General features: G+C 55.3%; 1 protein-coding gene and 1 non-coding gene across 2 annotated transcripts in view; one reads left to right on the top strand and one right to left on the bottom strand.

Annotated features, from left to right (window-relative positions):
* Positions 1 to 18,923, top strand: part of FBLN1 (fibulin 1) — an 84,383-nt gene extending 65,460 nt beyond the window's left edge. The window contains exon 17 of the mRNA XM_055563017.1: positions 17,655 to 18,923. Coding sequence (XP_055418992.1) covers positions 17,655 to 17,794 — 140 coding nt within the window. The 3' untranslated portion in view covers positions 17,795 to 18,923. The remainder of the gene's footprint in view (positions 1 to 17,654) is intronic.
* Positions 8,200 to 8,272, bottom strand: TRNAG-CCC (transfer RNA glycine (anticodon CCC)). The gene has a single exon. It is a non-coding gene; the product is annotated as a tRNA-Gly (tRNA).
* Positions 18,924 to 19,572: the final 649 nt, after the last annotated feature.

The following is a 19,572-nucleotide window of genomic DNA, read 5'->3' as shown; positions in this document are numbered from 1 at the left end:
GGATTAGAAGGGGAGGGCGTGCAGCCATAAAACTTGCTGCTTGCCCCTGAGTCACTGCCCGCCCTGGGCCTCAGTTTCCCCCACTGTTAGGTGGAGCAATGCGTTACGGGACCTTCAGGCGCCTGGGGATGGGGGCAGGCTGGAGGAAGCGGGGTCGAGGGTTTGTGTGCCCCCCGCCGCCCCCCCCAACCCCTGGCATGGGGGTTGGTGAGCAGCTCGCGGGCACCTGCACACAGCAGCCCACCTGGGACCGCCTTTGTGCTTGAAGCTGGGCCGGCAGGCGTGGCTGCAGCACGGCCGCCCTGGGGGCACTTCTCAGCTCTTAGACCGCCGGAGATGGAGTCAGATCCTTCTGACGCACTCGTTCATTCTTTGGGTTTCTGGGCTCTTCCCTCTCTGTACTGGCGCTCTGCATACAGAGATGGGTCAGTACCCACACAGCCCCTGCCCCTGAGGGCTTTGCATTCCACCGGGTGGCAGTGGGGAGGCAGAAACAGGTCATGGGAACATAGTGGTGGAGAGACAGTGACGAGCAGCTGCGAGGCCTCTCTGGGGACTCGGACAGTGCTCGTGTCTTCGGTTCCCAGCTAAACCCTTCCTGGAGTGACCTGAGCCAAGGGCCGGGCGCAGCTGGGCCCAGAGCCAGTGCTCACAGCACGTTTTTCTAGCCGCCTTGATACTCCAAACAGAACCAACCTGGGAGTCTGTGTTTCTTGGGTTCCCATCCACTGGGACAGAAAATCCTGGCACCTCGGAGCCTGGAGGCTCCCGGAGGCCACCCCTTCCAACTCCTTCTTGGAGGGGGACTCCCGAGCAGCGAGGGGGAGCTGGCTGGTCTTCCCAGGGTGACTCGGGCCAGGGCGGTGGGGGGCGAGGAGGGGACAGAGCCCGGTGTGAGAGGCGACCACGGGTGCCACCGTGGAACCACAGCATCCTCTCCTTGCCGCATTTGGTCCCGCGGGCCCTGGTCTTCGGATTCAGTGCTGGGAGAGGGCCCAGGCTGGCCCTGGGGAAGTCGTCCTGCCTGCAGTCTGGCCTCCTGGGTGGGCCTGGTGTCTTCAGCTTCTCAGTCCGTTTGCCGGACGTCTCATCTGGTTGGGCCCCTGGAGTTTGCCAGTGAGCTCTCCCACGTGGAGGGTGAAGGCCAGTGGGGACGGGGTCTCCCTGGGGTGCGACCCAGGCTATGCTGGGCTCCCGTCTTGACACCCGCGGGCGCTGCCTTGCTTCTCTCCTCGGAGCATCTTGCCTGGACTTCCTTATCCGCCGCTCCCTCCAGTGCCTCTCCTGCCCCAAAGAACTCCTGTGCCCCCTGGAGCATCTGGACTCTGAGGGTAGCCACCCTGGCACACGCCAGGCCTGGGCATGGGCCTGTCCAACTGGACTCCAGCCCAGTCTGAGTGGCATGGGAGCCGTCACTGGGCACGCTCACCCCCGCATCCCGTCTCGGTCTTTGCAGACGCCTCTGGGGCCGTGATTGTCTCCATCAGGCAGAGGAGGGAGCTAAGGAAATGACCACCTTGAGACTGAGCTACGAAAACCGCAGGGCCCTGTTTGCAGGCGTGTTTTCAGCTGTGCATTCTTGTTTCAAGCAATGTCTTAGATAGAAACCCTCTAAGTCCGTGGAGAGGGAGAAACTGTTCTGTGGGCCACTCAGGCCTCCCATGGGGGGTTCCTGGATCCATTGAGACCCCCCTGGGCAGCCCCCTCCTGCTTTTAGCACCTGGGAAGGGGCTGCACCTATTCATAGGCTGAACCCCTGCCTGCTCTAGGCTTCACCCTGAGTGGACATTGGGCACTGGGTCAGGAAGGCTTCCTGGGAAGAGGTGAGGTCTGAGCTGGGTTGTGATGCACGTGAAGGAGCAGCTGACACTCAGTGCTGGAAGCAAGTTCTTCGTCACTGCCACACTCTGTGACATGTTGGGAGTCTCCCGTTAACAGAGGATGGACCGATGGCCAGAGAAGGCAGGTGTGGTTTGTCCTCGGCACCCCTGCTGCTGGAGGCGGAGCAGGCCTAGAGCCCAGTCTTCCCCAGACACCCAGAGCTGGAGCTCTTGGATGGTGGGCGTTGACTCGGGCAGAGTTACCAAGAGTTTGTGTCCCAGAAAATTAACCAGTGCACAAGCCACCGAGACCGTGAGATGGTGAAGGTCGTTGCTCCCCCAGATAACAGAAGAAGGAGAAAGCACTCCATGTTGATTAAGAACCTGAAAGGGCCAGACCTTCCCCTAATGCGTTCTTTAAAAACCAGCTCTCTGCAGGGATAAAGGTGGCTCTGAGCAGGGCTGAGCTGCTCTCTCTGTAAAGCCGGGTGCAGCCGCCCTGTTACATTCCTCTTTCACCAGCTGTCAATGAAAAATGAAGAATGCATTTTCGACCTGTGCAAAAAATGCTCTATTAATGCCTGAGGTATTCTCGGGCCACTACAAAGCCTTCCTTATCCAGCCCCGGCTTCACTCTCTGCCCAGCAGAGCACTGGCTGTGATCAGGGGCTGCTCCAGAAGGGGTCTTTCAGGTAATAGTTCCTGGAGATGAGTAACGTGGGGCTGTGGTGAGGTGGGTGCAGTGTGTGTACCATCAGCAACCAGCAATGGGGGACCCTCCCCTGGGCCTTCCCAGGCCCTGGCTGGTTGGTGGTATCTGAGCCTCAGCCCTCCCTGACCCCTCCTTGCTCACTACTCCTTTTAAACTGTTTTCTAAGGACAGGGAGGAAAAAAAATCTGTCTATATAGAGGGTGTGCTTTGCCAAAATTTCTACTAGAACCTCCCCAAAGCCAATAGGAACTAGACATCACTCAGCTCAAGCTACTTTTTAGACCCAGTGGTTGATTTCATGAATGGCCCTCTCGATCCTTGGTGGGCATCACCGTTTCTATAGGAAAAAAAACAAAGAGCATCAGTGTCAGTTGGCAAGCAGGTGTGCTGGACGTCCAGTCTGTTCTGGGTTGTTCCCTGGGCTCCTCATCCCCCACTGGGTCCCCTGAGAAACAGAGGTGCTCCTATCTTCAGCTCCTGCCTGGGTACCATGGCAACCAGTCATGCTCCCAGTAAAGTCTGAATGAATGGAGATGGTCCAGCTCACCTTGTAAGGCTTCCCAGTGGTAAAGAATCCGCCTGCTAATGCAGGAGACACAGAAGACGTGGGTTCGATTCCTGGGTCAGGAGGATCCCCCTGGAGGAGGAAATAGCGACCCACTCCAGGATTCTTGCCTGGAGAATCCCACAGACAGAGGAGTCTGGTGGGCTGCAGTCCATGGGGTCACAAAAGAGTGGGACACGGCTGAGTGACTGAGCACGTACGCATGGACGTGGGTTAGGTTGAGGACGGATATTCCCTAATTGCGGACACCATTCTTGTCATTTGGTGAAATGATAAGGAAAGCTCCTAGCACCACCTGGCTTGTAGTAGGCGCAGTCAGTATTCGTGGACCCAGCCCTTTTCCCACAGCCCACGTTGTCTGTGCCAAAGCCTCCAAATGTGGCCCCTATGCCACCTCCCTCATAACAATATCCTCACTGCCCGTCCTCAAGGGAACCAGAAGCTTTTACATTTTGAAAGAGCATTCTAAGTTTTATTTGTGAGCATACAAGGACTGTTACTGTATTTCACTTTGGAAAAATATCAATGGCTGGGGTAGCCCTTTTAGGGCAAAACACCCTGGAGCCTCTGCTTCCACAGTTGGAGCACTGAGCTTGGGGTCAGATGTCCCAGCATTGGTTCCTGCTTGGTTGTCTGTTTCTAGCTGTGTGACCTCAGGCAGGTCTCACAACCTCTCAGAGCCTCGGTTTTCTTCTCGGTGAGATTGCCGTAGTAATGCTTGCCTTGCCAGGGTATAAGCAAGGAGTTGTATGTATTGTAACATAGCTGGGTAGGTTGTTAGGGGATAAATGAGCCACTGTGAGGAGGCCGTTTGGGGCTAGAGAGCTGGTGAGGTCTCGGAGCCCCCTGAAAGGACAGGAGAGCAGCCAGCGGGGGGCACGTGGGATGCTACTGGGACTGCTCACCCCAAAGTGGCTCCAGTTACCTGGGAGCTGTGTCATAGGCACCCCTCGTGGCCTGGGCTGACGAGTCAGGCTGGAAGCAGAATGGTGGAGGCCATGCCTCCTGAGTTCTGTCATCCTTGAATTATTTATTCAACAAGAACCTCCTGGATTCCTGCTCCATGCCTAACCCTGTGCTGGGTGCTGGGGAACAAGTTTACACCCAAGCCACAAATCCTGCTTTCAAGAAGCTGCCTCCTAGCTTCCCCTGCCATATGAGTTCCTACAGTTTATTTTTCAGCAGTAGGTTTTCTCTCTGTTAATGTCTCAGCGAGAGAGACAAGTAATAATGTGGCAAGGCTGCAGTGTACAGTTGACTATTTTGTGCACTTTACAACCCAGGGGGGTACCATTCACAGCCTCTTCTACGCGCAGTGCACAGCTTACTCAGCTGTACACAGCAGCCCCAGTACAAGAGCTTGTGAGTAAAGACAGCTGTACCTTAGCCCCTGGCCAGGGGACGCCTCATGCAGAGCAAAGAGCTTGCCTGCCCAGCCGTCTGCCTTCAAGTCACTCTCAGTCATTCCAGCCTGCAGGGCTCAGATGGCCTCTTCGAAATCTTTACCTCTTAAGGGGTTAAACACACACTGCTGACCCGTCCGGGAGCCTGATTCGGAAAGCTTGGCCCAGGATCAGTACACATTATGGATGAGATTCAGAAATTCCACCTAGAAACAACAGCGCGGCCGTCTCTGCTGGTGATGAGTGATCGGCCCTGTCCTGCTTTCACGGCAAATCCCGGGATTAGGCGCTTTCTCTTCTCGGGGAGGCACAGCCCCCGCCCCACCCGCCGGGGCCACACCCTGGCCGGCAGCCAAGTCGTTTCCCAGGGGATGCAAAGGGGCGGGCCTCGCCGACCTCACCTGGAGGCTGGCGGGCCTTGGAGGGCAGGGGGTGCAGAGGGCAGGCGCGCCCTCTCGGAGGCCTGAGACGGGGCGTGAGAGTGACGGACACCAGCACCTTTTGTGCTGACTGTGCCGGGGCCTCACGGAGCAGCGATGGGCCAGAGGTGCTGGGCCCGGAGCCATCGTGACTCACAGAGAAGGAGCTATTCCTGCTGCAAAGGCCTTTGAGGAGGGTGCCCGACACCCAGTTTCAGAGAAGCAGAAACTCTCAGAGGCCACCCCCAGGCTGGCACGGGACTCTTAGGGCTCAGAGGGGTCCTCTGCTTTCGTGGGCCTCACTGGACACCTCTCTGCTCCTGCCTGTGGACCCATGCATCACGTGGGCTGCTTCTCACACCTGCTGGCCCCTTGCCCCCCACCCCTGACGTCGTCTCCCAGCCACGAGGTCCACTGGCCTGGCTGGAGCCTCCCTCCTCTCTCAGCAGGGTGCTTCCACATGGTGGTGAAAGGTGCTCCAGCCACGAGGCTCCGGAAGCCAGGGGCCCTCTGCTCCCCTCCTCCCGCCCCCGCAGCCGGTTGCTAACGGGTCTGCCAGGTTTTAACCCCACCTTTCACGTCCAGTCCTGCCGCCCAGCTGGAGACGTCTTCAGCCTCAGCTTGCTCATCTGCTCCACAGCGTCCAGCATTCTTCCCTCCCTCTTCCCTCCACTCTGCTCCAGGCACACCAGCCCATGCCCCAGACCCCAGCCATTTCATGGCCTCTCTCGTCTCCTGGACTTGAGCTATGGCATTCACCTCCTTCTCCTCTTGGTTAAGCTCCTATTCATCCCTCAGAGCCCAAGACAGCCGTCACCTCCTCTCACATGCCCTCCACGCCCCAACCCCCACAGGCAGAGTGTGTGGCTTGCTGCTTTGTGCTCCCAAAGCCCCAGGGCCGAGCTTCTTAGAGGACTCTGGTCTTCATTCTTCTAGCAAATAATGTGTGTGTCCCAAGGGAGCAGGCTCTGCTCTAGGGATGCATCAGCCACCAAGAGAGACAGATGTGAATCCTAGCCATGCACACGTTTTCTTCCGGGGTTAGGGGCAGGCAGGAGACAAGTATAACATCCGCATTGTCAGGCAGTGTGAGTGCTGTGCAGAGGGCGGGGGAGGAGAGGGGAGCGGGCAGCCACTGTGCGTCTGGTGGTGGGAGACGTTCGTCTAAGGACCCGGGGAGCTGAGGAGATGAGCCGTGCGGAGATCTGGAGGGGGAGCTCCAGGCAGTGGGGATGGCAGGTGCAAAGGCCCTGAGGCAGAGGCAAGCCTGGCATGTTCGACTTGCAGGGGCCCATGAGGCAGGGTCTTGAGGCCACCACAATGGCTTGGGCTTTACTGCCAAGTGAGGTGGGAGCCATAGGAAGGTTTTGGGTTGAGGTGGGAGACGCTCCGTCTGGGCGCCTGGGTGAGCCTGGGGATCTAGTTCCATGACCAGGGATCAAACCCGGGCCCCCTGCTTTGGAAGTGCAGAGTCTTAGCCTCTGGATATTGTGGCTTGCTCTGTGGGCTTCCCTCATAGCTCAGCTGGTAAAGAATCCGCCTGCAATGCAGGAGACCCCGGTTTGATTCCTGGGTCGGGAAGATCCACTGGAGAAGGGATAGGCTACTCACTCCAGTATTCTTGGGCTTCCCTTGTGGCTCAGCTGGTAAAGAATCCACAATGCGAGAAACCTGGGTTCGATCCCTGGGTTGGGAAGATCCCCTGGAGAAGGGAAAGGCTACCCACTCCAGTATTCTGACCTGGAAAAGTCCATGGGGTCACAAAGAGTCGAACATAACTGAGTGACTTTCACTTTCTTGCAAAACCTTTCAAAAGACCTGTGATCCAGGCTGGAGGTGACCGTGGCTTTGACCGTGTGGCCCCGGCAGGAAGGGTGGGCAGCAGACAGATTCTGGATACATCAGGGGGTAGTGCCAAGTTTTGCTGACCAGTTGGGTGTGAGACAAAGATGAATGCATGGGTCTTGACCTAAAGAACAAGCAGACTGGGGTTGTCAGCAGGTGAGCTGGGGGAAATTGTGACATGGCAGCTCTGGGGAGGTCGCATGTTCCCTTCGGCATTAAGACTGTGGGCCTTGTGGGACACCCTTGGCCACGCAGGGGTAGAGTAAGTCTGGGAGGTGATCGTGGGTGGATGGCGGCTGGAGCCCGGAGACCAGACACGCTCATGGAGGAACTGAGCATCCTCTGTCGTCCCCTTCTCCTCCTGCCCCCAATCCCTCCCAGCATCAGAGCCTTTTCCAATGAGTCAACTCTTTGCGTGAGGTGGCCAAAGTACTGGAGTTTCAGCTTTAGCATCATTCCTTCCAAAGAAATCCCGGGGCTGATCTCCTTCAGAATGGACTGGTTGGATCTCCTTGCAGTCCAAGGGATTCTCAAGAGTCTTCTCCAGCACCACAGTTCAAAAGCATCAATTCTTCGGTGCTCAGCTTTCTTCACAGTCCAACTCTCACATCCATACATGACCACTGGAAAAACCATAGCCTTGACTAGATGGACCTTTGTTGGCAAAGTAATGTCTCTGCTTTTTAATATGCTGTCTAGGTTGGTCATAACTTTCCTTCCAAGGAGTAAGCGTCTCTTAATTTCATGGCTGCAGTCACCATCTGCAGTGATTTTGGACCCCCCCAAAAATAAAGTCTGACACTGTTTCCATTGGTCCCCCATCTATTTCCCATGAAGTGATGGGACCAGATGCCATGATCTTAGTTTTCTGAATGTTGAGCTTTAAGCCAACTTTTTCACTCTCCACTTTCACTTTCATTAAGAGGCTTTTTAGTTCCTCTTCACTTTCTGCCATAAGGGTGGTGTCATCTGCACATCTGAGGTTATTGATATTTCTCCTGGCAATCTTGATTACAGCTTGTGCTTCTTCCAGCCCAGCGTTTCTCATGATGTACTCTGCATATAAGTTAAATAAGCAGGGTGACAATATACAGCCTTGACGTACTCCTTTTCCTCTTTGGAACCATGAGGACAAAGGATTCACCACTGGATTCAGTATCGCCCTAGCTGATGGCGACCTTGACCAGGCCATTCTCAGTGGAGTGGGGTCAAGGGGAGACACATCAGGGTGGGAGCCCTGGAGGCACCACAGGGGGACTCCTTCCAGAAGGTCTGCTGTGCGTGCGAATGGAGAAATGCTGGTGCCAGTTGGCGGGGAGGGGCGGTGTGGTCACGGCATTGTGAGTTGTTTTTTTTTTTAATATTTATTTATTTAATTTGGCTGCACTGGGTCTTAGTTGCATCATGTGAGCGCTAGTGAGCATGCGGGATGTAGTTCCCTGACCAGGGATTGAACCTGGGCCCCCTGTGTTGGGAGCGCAGAATCTTAGCCACTGGACCACCAGGGAAGTCCCCATTGTGAGTTTTTGCTTGACTTCCTCTTCCACCGGTTGTAAATTTCTGGAGGCAAGAGCCTACAAGGGGTTCATCTGTGCCATGCCCCCCATCACCCTATTTGTCTCTCTTTCTTGCACAGCCTTGCATGCACACACACGTGGGTGCACACAGTGTGCCCACTAGGAGGTTCCCAGGCCCGGTGCCCAGCAGGCTGCAGGGTCACACTTGCCTGCTCACGTACAGAGTCACCAGGGGGTTAAATGAGCCCAGAGTGGGCTCTCAGCGTCTCCTGAGTTCTCCTGCAGATCGGCTGCGTCCAGAATGATTTGTGATGCTCTTACCGCTGCTGTTATGCACCTTCTGAAAAGCCTTTGAGATCACCGGCATGTTCATAAATTATTATTTCTTTTTAAGAAAATGAAATGTTTTTAGCCAAACAGCAGCAGAGGCATGTTGTGTGAAATTGAGGGGGGGGGGGAAGAGTCTGATGATGATACAGATCTTCCGACGGCCTCACCTGACAACCGTAACTACACAGAGGACCCAGACACCCACCATCAGCCACTGTCACCGAGCGCACTTCCCGCGGCCTCAGAGTCGGGTGTTCCCGGACGGAACGTTCCATCTGTGCTTATGGCTGAGAACTCCGAGTGCCGGGTCCTCGACGGTCACAGTCATCTCAACAGCGAGGGCACCGCTGTGTGCTGGACACTCCCAGCATGTGGGCCACACGTCCTGTGTCCCTTGGGTTTCCCTGATGGCTCAGTAGTCAAGAATCCCCCTGCCAATGCAGGAGACAAGGGTTCAATCCGTGGGTAGGGAAGATCCTCTGGAGGAGGAAATGGCATCCCACTCCATCATTCTTGCCTGGAGAATCCCCATGGACAGAGGAGTCTGGTGGGCTGCAGTTCATGGGGTTGCACAGTGTCGGACACGACTGGGCGATTGAACGACAGCTGTGTCGCTTACCCCTGTGGGAGATGGCCCTTCTCCAGCTGAGGACACTTGAGGCTCAGAGGGGCTTCCAGGCTCGGGCGGCATGACTGAGGCCTGCACACAGCCTGGTGGGGCTGGATGTGGGGTTTCTGCTGCCACGACCATCCTGTGTGACCTTGAACCAGGCAGAGTCCTCCTCTTTGAGGTCTGTCCCAGCCTTGAGATTTCTCATCTGGGGGCACCTGGAGACATGCAAGGGGGCTGATGAGTTTGGGTCTAGCGATGGGGACGGGGCCCCATCAGGTAGGTGGGTGGGGCTGATCCAGGTGGGAAGACTCACAGAGAAAGAGGGGAGGTCTCTCGCCCTTCCCATCACCTTTGCATCCTGGGCCAACCGGGTAATAGCAGGTGCATCAGACAGCAAATCCCTTCTGGAAAACTGCCCAGGCTGTCTCTCCCTCCGGTGAGGCCAGGCAGCTTGGTGGAAGGGCAACGGCCCAGGGTCTGGCTTCGGGGGCAGGTTTGCTGTTTCTGGTTCAGAACTCATTTCACCCCCAGAGCCCCCGTTGCTCCTCCTGGAACCATGAGGCCCCAGCGTGTGTGGCTGAGATGTTGGGGGAGGAGATGGTGGACGGGGGTGTCTTCATACCCACCATGTGCCCCTGGAAATGCTGGTTCCTGCATCCAGGAAGGAGCCTGGAAGGCTTCGTGCGGAGCTGACGTTTCTTTTCCTCTCTCTGCCCGAGGGAGAGGCGGGCCCCCAGGGGTTGGCTCCGGTTCCCTGATGCTTCCCCACGTAGACCCTCAGGTTTGGTTGTGAGAGACCCGGAGGAAGTGTGTTTATGAGAGCCGAGAAGTCGGGAGGCTGGTTCTGCTAAGGCAGACTTTAAATCTGCAACTGAGACCCCTGTCCTCCACCTTCCAAGCTCTTACTGGGTGTTTTTCAGGCAAGAACAGAAGACAGAGATTGGGGAGCTCCGTTCCTTCACCGCCCATGACCGATATGATTGCCCTGTAGTTCCTCTCTGCCGTTTTTGCCCTGTATGGATGACTCAGCCAAGGGCAGTACATTCTGGAAGTTTCCTCCACACCACATCAGGGCAGGTGCGGTCGGGTGGAGAGAACTAAGCTCAGGGTCCGTCCTGTCTGGGTGGCGCTGTGCCCTGAGAGCCCTGTGATCTGGGACGTTAGCCCACAGAGCCCTGAGCTCCTCCCCAGTGGGAGGGAGGTGATGGTCCTTCCCCCCGAGGACTGTGGGGACCACGGGAAGGAACAGTGGACGTGGGGGCCCGTCCGTTCCCATCTCCTGCCCCGCTGTGGACCTCCTTCCTGGCCCATCACCACTATAGCTTTGGATGTTAGACGTACGGACCATATTTCTTCCTGTTCTTGCGTTTTTCTCTTTGCCTTTGCTCTGTGCTGCTCATCCTGGCCTGGAGTTATCCCTATCTAGGAAAATGTGCTGAGATCCGGGTGATGGTTTGCTTTTCTCCCAGTCTCCCGCTGTGTTAGTGTTTGGTGAAACCACGTGGGTCTCCTCTGAGCTCCAAGGTTCTCGGTCCTGGCACCTTGTCTGACCAGGTGGACTCGTCACCTCCCCCCAGCTCATGGCTCTGTGTGGCAGCCGCCAGGGCCAGACAGGGAGGCCTGGTTCTAACCTGTTGCCTTTCTGCTTCCACATGGGCCACACCTGAAAACCCAGCGACCTATGGCTATCACCCATTCCTTCCCGCCACTTTTGTTTCTCCGGATGATAACTTTCTACTTTATAAACTGTGCTTACTGCTTCGGTCTCTAGTTCATGCGTTCATTTAGCAATTCACTTATTGCGGGCCTCCTATGTGGCAGGTCTGTAGTAGGACCCAGGACCTACTATGTTCCAAGAACCAGAGATAGGAGAGTGACCAGGAGGACCTCCCTGGTGGCGCAACGGATAAGAGTCCGCCTGCCAGTGCAGGGGATGCGGGTTTGATCCCTGGTCCTGGAAGGCCCCACAGGCCACAGAGCAGCTAAGCCTATGTGCCCACAATTACTGAAGCCCTTGCACCCAGACCCTGTGCTTTGCAGCAAGAGAGGCCGCCACAACGAAGAATAGCCCCTGCTCGTTTCAACTAGAGAAATCCTGCTTGCGGTGACGAAGACCCAGCGCAACTAAACATTAATTAATTAAATTTTAAAAAGATTGACCGGAAAAGAAAGTCTGTGCCCTTGACCTCTGGCCTCACATGGCGGTGGGGAGACCCTGACAACCGAGAAGACCAATGACTCCGTACCCTGATTTCAGGTAGCGTCTTATTCTCATCTGATGCTGACTTTCTTCCCTCTGCCTTTATTTTAACTTGAAGCTCTGTCTTTTGAAAAGCACAGTTCATTTCCACTGGCATGAGGTACCATGCCGTCTCTGGATGGATCGTCGTTTTTGCTAAGATGCTCTTCAACAGCCCTGTTCACGCCATTACACTTAGTCCGTTAGAATCGCAGGACTTCTGAGTCGGAGGCTGAACTTCAGAAAGACAGTGTCTCGTACAAGGTCACAGGGCTGCTCGGTGAGGACGCAGCAGAGGAATGCCAGGCTGTGATTCCAGGTCTCCGCAGACCGGTGTCTCGTGCAGAGGCCCTCGTGGATGATCCTCCTCCTTTCAGACAATCTGTGGATGATCAGTTGCGACCCCAGTCAAGTGGCAGAAGCCTGGGGATGGCTGCAGGGGCCCGGAATCCAGACCACAGTCCCCAGGAGGCGATGGATGTCTCCTGCTGGACGCTTGGGCTCTGTGTTCGGGCTCCTGGCACATCGGCTGCAATTTACAAAGCAGAGATGAGACATGAAGGTGAAGTGCCCGAGGGGACCTGCATTTTTCAAAGGAAAAAAAAAAAGACTTAATTATATCTTTCAGAGGCACAGACACGCCGAGGAATACCAGCAGTGTCTGGGACCCGAAGCAGAAATGCCAAAGATGAGGATTTGGAAGATTAACACAGTTGAACTCGGCATCGTGGCCTTTTTTTTTTTTTTTTTTCTGGAGCTCTTGAAAGTTAGGGAGGTAAACACCCCGGCAGGAAAGATGGGCAAGGCAGGCATGCTGGAAAGAGACTTTCCCTCTCTCCTGCATTTTGCTGCAGGAATGGTCTTTGCACATAAAGCTGCTCCCGCTCAGAGCCTTCGGTGGCCCCTTCCCTTCAGGACAAAGGTTTGAGGGGCCCTCAAGGAGTAGGGTCCCTCTTCCCTCCCCTCGCTCCTTCTTCTCTTTTCTCTCTCTTCCTCTGCCTTCATCCCACTGGATAATTGTAACGGTGCTCCCACTGTGTCCTGCCCCAGGCCCTGCGCTGGGGACGGTGGACAGAGATGAACATGATGTAGACCCTGCGTCTGCAGGGGGAGTCGACTGTGAGGGTTCCCTCGAGGGAGACCAGGTACCAGGTGACGCAGAGTGGGGCTGGCAAGGCTTCATGAGAGAGGATGCAGGTGGTCTAGCTGGTCCCCAGCACCTGGCGCAGAGTGGATGCCAGCCACACATCTGTAGAAGCAAGTGACGGATGCAGCTGGACCCCTGGTGGAGGTTCAGTTTCTAATGTCTGTGATGCCACATTTGGGCAGCAAGGGTTTGTCTAGTTCCCTCTTTTGTTTCCCTGCACCCGGAAGGTTGGTGGTGGTTCTGAAAGAACAGTGGTCTAGAATCAGTGGTGGTGAGGAAACCAGGAGACTACTGCTCTGGGTTCCCAGTTCTGTGAGCCTGACAAGGTGTGAGGTCCCTGAAGAAGCCCTTTACCACCACCTTACCCTCCTCTGTCTGTCTTTCCCCAAGATTAACTCTGTTCCCAGAACTGACTGAAACCTTCACACTTGGGGCCTTTGCACAGGTCCTACCTATCTTGGGCCTCCCTGGTGGCTCAGATGATAAAGAATCTGCCTGCAGTGTGGAATACCTGGGTTCGATCCCTGGATTGGGAAGATCCCCTGGGGAAGGAAATGGCAACCCACTCCAGTATTCTTGACGAGAATTCCACGGACAGAGGAGCCTGGCTGTAGTCCATGGGGGTCGCAAAGAGTCGGACACCACTGAGCTCCTGACACCTTCACTTTACTTGCCTCGTTGGCTCCTACTTAGTCGTTTTTATTTTAAACTCATTTATTTTTTGGCTGCGCTGGGCTTCTCACTGCTGTGGCTTCTCTCGTGGAGCACAGGCTGTAGGCAGTCAGGCTGCAGTATCTGTGGCACATGCTCCATGGCTCCATGGAGCTTACTCGCTCCATGGCATGTGGGATCCTCCCCGACCAGGGATCAAACCAGTGTCTCTTGGATTGTGAGGCAGATTCTAAGCACTGGACCACCAGGGAAGCCCCCTGCTTAGTATTTAAAATCCAATTTGAAGTCAGCTCCTCTGTAGAATCTTCCTTAAACTTCCCTTGTGCAGAATGGCCTCTACTGGATGGATGGATGGATGACGAGTGAATGGATGTGTAGATGAATGATGAATGGATGGTGGGTGGATGGATGGGTGGGAAAGCTGTGAAGAAAGAAGTGATATCAGGAGAAAGTCCAGGTTCATTGAAGGTGAGGACCAGGAGGTGGATGTCAAGCTTGAACTAACCTGGGAATGAAGGGAGCATGTTCACTGAAATCAGGCCCCCAGGAAGTGTGGCTAGGCTGAAGAAGTGGTCAGATCCACAGAGTGGGTGTGGCCTGGGATGTGGACCCCAGGTCACAGGAGAAGGCCAGGGCGGCTGACCCCCTGCTCACCTGCTGTGTCACTCCCACAATGCCTTGTTTAACCCTTGCAGATGCCTGTGCCTTCCACCTCAGTCGTTCTCTTGTTAAATGCAAAGATCCTGAGACAGTCCAGGCCCTGAGTGTGACCTACATCTGAAGTTCAGCCTTCTGCTCCCTCTTCCCCTTCTCAACGCCCTTCTTCTCTAAAGCAGCTCTTAGCTTCCTTTAGTGTTCTGTTTGGCCTCTTAGCTGCTCACAGTCGGAACATTTAGCCAACAGCGTGACGTTCTGGTCTTTAGGCATCATAGAAACTAAACCTCATAAAGTGCCCTAACAGTACATATTGAGATTTAAATATATTTTCTATACATCCAGAGCTTTCCTTTCTCGTCAATGTTTAAGGCAGTCTAATAAAAATGTCCAGCATTTGCTCTATTTTTCAATCATGGAGGAATCCAGTCCTACTCGCACTGAAGTTCATATCACGCTGGAATGCTGTGGAGCTTTGTGGGGTCCAGCGCTTGTTTCTGAGGGGGAAGCAGCACACGGCCTTGGGGTGGTTTTGTTTTTGACTCTGAAGATGGCCGTTTAATCCCTGTTTCACAGAGGAGGAAGTGGGGACTCAAAATTCCAGTAACCAACCTGGGATCATGCGGCTGACTGAGGTCAGCTGGACTCAAACCTTGTGTCCTAAAAGGGCTTCCCTTGTGGCTTAGACAGTAAAGAATCTGCCTGCGATGCAGGAGACCCAGATTCGATCCCTGGGTCGAGAAGATCCAGTGGAGAAGGGAATGGCTACTCACTGCAGTATTCTTGCCTGGAGAAATCCATGGACAGAGGAGCCTGGTGGGCTACAGTCCATGGGGTCGCCAAGAGTCAGACACGATTGAGCAACTAACAGCAACAGCAATATATACTTTGTATTTATAGTAATTAAACTATATATATTTATATGTGTGTGTGCTGCGTGTGTGCTAAGTCACTTCAGTCATGTCTGACTCTTTGCAACTGTATGGACTGCAGCCCACCAGGCTCCTCTGTCCATGGGATTCTCCAGGCAAGAATACTGGAGTGGGCTGCCACGCCCTCCTCCAGAGCATCTTCCCAACCCAGGGATTGAACCCATGTCTTTTTGCATCTCCTGCATTGGCAGGTGGGTTCCTTACTCCTTGCCCCACCTGGGAAGCCCATATATTTATATATCATATATTAACTATATGATATTGAAAGGGCTACAGTCCATAGGGTCGCAAAGAGTCGGAGACGACTGAAGCAACTTAGCGTGCGTGCACACACACACACAGTATAATGATAATATATGGAAATAAATACGTGTCTGATCATAGCTTGCGGAAGTGTTCCCTCCACCTCGTTGCTCTCTGTCCTAAACTAGCTCTCAGGCTCACTGAGCCTCTCACCTCTTTCCTTCAAGCCCCCTGAGCCCCTCTGAACACTGCCCCAGGGATGGGTGCAGGTAACCAAGGCCACTGAGGCTGGTGGGCTCCAGTGGCGGTCTCCAGCCCGGGGAGAGGAGACGGTCATGCTGGTGAGGGTGCTGAGGGACTGGAGAGTCTGGGGCTGTGCTCGCCACAGGGGCCATGGGCAAACCGAGAGTGGTGACAAGCCCCTGTCTTTAGCCGGGAGCTGATGGTGTTCGTGGGCGTTCAGACAGAACAGCTGGGACGTCATCGCCAGGCAGGGGCAGAGAAAGGGTGCTGACAGCCCACCAAAGCTTCTGCTTATCTTTCATCGGAGCTAGAGCCCTTGTTTGCTTAGAATAGCCTGGAATTCCACCCCACTGCTGGGCTCTTCACCCTTGAAACACAAGCCCAGGGAGTGAAAGGGGGGATGGCCTGCCCAAATCCCCTTCCTGACCATGAACTTGGTGTTCTTGACCGAGAACCAGCCACGGGTGCAAAAGGCCTTGGGCCCCTTTAGACTCCCCAGAGCCTTCGCTGATCTCAGCGTGGGTGTGAAGGGCCACGCTGGGTGCACATTTCCCAAGTCAGCGGCAGGGCTGTTTGTACAAACCAGCCTGCAGTCAGCAGTTGGACACAGCAAACAATCTGCGTTCTGGCTGGTTCTCAGGCTCCAGGGTGTTGTTTGCAGACAGCCCTGCAGTGATGGGTGGTTCTTGACCCCGCCTTCAGTGACGTCACGTTGGGCTTGGAAATTGTCATATGGCAGGACCAGATGACCAGCTGCTGCAGCACAGCCCTGCGCCACACGGCTTTGGGAAAGTCCTAGTATCAGAGCCGGGGCGATGGAAGAGGGTCCCTCCTAAATGTCGACAGCTGTAGGGGTGGCACCTGCTCTGTGCCAGGCACGGGGGTCTGCAGGGAGAGAGGCACTTCCTCCAGGAAGCCTTTCCTGACTCCCCCGCCTCCTCACCTCCATCCTCAGCCCCGCTGGACAGCGTGCGGACTTCTGTCAGAGCACGGCACTCACCTAGGTCCCCACCGACTTTGAAACCAGGGCTCTGTTTGTTTTCTCAGCATCACCATGAACAGCGCCTGGTACCTGTTGAGGAATGCGTGAACACGTGCAAAAGTGAGGCAGTGAGTCTGCCCGTCCAGCAGGGAGGTGGCCCTGCACCGAGCTCACACCTTGGTGGACGCCGAGCTGGGGGGCGGGATGGGTCGGGATCAGTCCATGCAACGCACAGGCTCACGTGCATCACCTGCTCGCTGAGGAATCTGAGGCCCCGAGAGGGTGCTGGGCTCTCCACGTCCAGCCAGGAGGAGAGCGTCTGGTCCCCGAGTGCAGGGGCATTCTCTCCGTGAGATGCTGGGTGCCCCGCGTGGGCAGGCGGCGATGTCAGGGTCCGGCCTGGAGACATGGAACTTGCGGGGACAGGACACTTGGGGTTGTTCCTCCTCCACTGTGACTGAGCTGAACTTATCTGCCCTTCCTTCTGAGCCCCGTCTGGGGAGGCCACCATCATGGCCTTTGCCGGGTCCCTGCGCTGGTCCAGGCAGACCTCCCTGCCACCCCCCAGGAGCTTTACATGGCAGGCTTCTGCTTCCCCGGACAGACACCTGTCTCCCCCGTGCCGTCTGTCCTTCTGATTGCCCTGACCCATCTCTGCTGCTCAAGGTGGACTCGAGCTGCCTCTTGCTCACCATGAACACCTGGCAAGGGTTCAGGTGTCACCCTTCAAAAAAGAGGTGTGGAGAAAGAAGGACCCAGGAGTGTGTCCCATAGGGAACTGGGACTTCTCTGCTCAGATAAAAGGTTTCCAGGCCCCCAGGACGGTCCTCAACGTGAGAGACTGGGGGAAGAGGCTCACACATGGTTTGTTTCCTCCCATGGGTCACAAGTGGGCACAGTGGGTTAGGAGAGAGGGGGACGGGTGTCTTCTGGGCATCTGCTCCATGCCAGGCCCTTTATCTAGACTCTTAAGTTCTTGGTTGGATAGACGGTGGTAGAGGAGGAAAGCAGGCTCACAGAAGAGGAGCTGGCACGGACTAAGGCAGGGACTCCAAAGCCCACGCGCACGGACTCCCTCACAGTGCGAGCTGCTCACAGCGCACAGGCTGCAGTGAGCCCGCTGTCACTCGTCCCCAGGATGGTGGCAGAGCCCGGGGGTGGTCACTTGGAGGGAGATGCAAGCACCTGGCTCAGGCGGGACTTGATGAGGTCCGAGCGCTCCTGCAGCTCTGAAATTCCCGGAGGGAAATCGTGTCCCCGGTCTCCACGTTGCTTCGGTCCCTGCTAACTCCCCACACACCTTCTGCTCTCTCCCCAGGCGTCGTGCGCCAGGTGCGGCCCATCGTGGGCCCGTTCCACGCCGTCCTGAAGCTGGAGATGAACTACGTGGTTGGGGGTGTGGTGTCGCACCGGAACGTCGTCCACGTCCACATCTTCGTCTCTGAGTATTGGTTCTGAGGGGCCGGCTCGCAGCGCAGCCACGTCTGTGCCTCCGGGCCAAGTCATTGCCCTGCGCCGACGCCCTGTCCCCGTTTGTACCACCCAGACGTATCTCGGTTTTATGCATCTGTTTGTAGTGTTAGGCCGACATGTATTAAGCTAGGCCAGATGAATTAAGTCCATCTGTTGTCTTTTGGTGTTTAAATAATGAGTCCATTGACTTAAGTGTTTGGTTGAAAACCTTGCTTCTCTTTTAACACAAAGGTTAAATTTTGCTCCCTTTTCCCATCTCGGGGCTGGGCGTTGCTAAATGACCAAGAGGGGAAAAAAAACATTTTTCAAGGGGCAGCTAAGTCCAAATGGCAAGAGAAGACCAGTTCTTGCCCTGGTTTTATGAAATTTTGACATTTGGTACTTTTTTTTTGCCAATCAAGTTTTGTATATGAAATTCTAAAGAAGGTTACCAAAGAAGAGCAGGTATGATAACTTCTGCCCAGAAGCAGCAGGCCGCAGTGCCCCGGGGAGCCCTTCAAAGGTCAATTACAGTTGTGTGCAAACAGAACATCCCGGTGAAGCCACAGCCTGCTAGGCTTGTGTGCAGCTCCAGTATGTTCACCAAGCAGTCACTGGGTTTTCTGCACCCTGCCTCCATCCTGTATCATAGGTGGGAAATTAAACAGCTTTGTGAGCCTCCTGATGCTGTGTGCATGGGAATCTTTTAAGAGAGGCAGTCCTGTGTAGCCAAGGGCTTTCAAATATTCCTCAAGACCTTCTCAAAACCCTCCTGCCTCCCAAGGCTCCGGGGTGGGGCCCAGCCTGTGTATTGGGAAAGCCTCCAACCCACATCATTTCTGACAGCTTGCCACCCCTCCGTGACCAGGAAGCATGGCTCGAGCACCCTCCGCGCCCCAAGCTCGGCCCAGCAGGCGCGTCACGGAGCTCTGCTGGTGGTGTCCCTCGTGGGCTTTCTGATCCCCTCTAGAAGCCGCCGGGGGAGATGAGGCTTCTCTTTCGTGGGAAGGAGAGACCACCAGATGCACTGAATCCCCCTGCACTCAGCAGCCTGTGCTTCATTTATTCCTCCTGGAAACCCACCCACGTGGGTGCGATTGTGCCTGATTTAGAGACAAGCAAACTGGGCTCAGGGCTTCCCTGGTGGCTCAGCAGTCAAGAATCCACTTGCCAATGCAGGAGACCCAGGCTTGATCCCTGGGTCAGCAAGATCCCCTGGAGAAAGGAGTGGCTACCACTCCAGTACTCTTGCCTGGGAAATCCCATGGACAGAGGAGCCTGGTGGGCTACAATTCATGGGGTCGCAAAACAGTGGGACACGACTTAGCAACTGAACTAGAACAACAATTAAACAACAGAATTGGGCTCAGAGAGAGCAACTCAACCGCCCGAAGTCACACAGCTTTTTAGAGACAGAGAAGGGATTCAGATTCAGTATCAGATTCCAAACTTCATTGCTCTCTAAAAGCCTGTGTCAGAAGAGACGTGGACAGACTGGATTTATGGGGATCCTGGCACCACCTTCGGTGTGGACAGTGGCCCGAGGGCAGCCTACACCTCCATGCCCGCTTGCGCCTGCAGGAGTCAGCATCCGTGCCCTTGGTCTCCACGTACATTTCCTCCCAGGCTTCACCCCATCTTCTTAGGCATCCCATTCGTGCCCCAGGTCATCTCAGCGGCTGGAACCCTGGCACTGGCCACGCTTTCAGCCCCACAGTGGGATTGCAGTGTGGCTGGTGTCTGGTAACTCGAACATGTCCAACTCCCAGCCTTTGTGAGGCCAC

This window comes from Bubalus kerabau, chromosome 1, assembly GCF_029407905.1.
Source record: "Bubalus kerabau isolate K-KA32 ecotype Philippines breed swamp buffalo chromosome 1, PCC_UOA_SB_1v2, whole genome shotgun sequence".
Classification (NCBI taxonomy): domain Eukaryota; kingdom Metazoa; phylum Chordata; class Mammalia; order Artiodactyla; family Bovidae; genus Bubalus; species Bubalus kerabau.
This window is presented reverse-complemented; position numbering and strand designations above follow the sequence as displayed.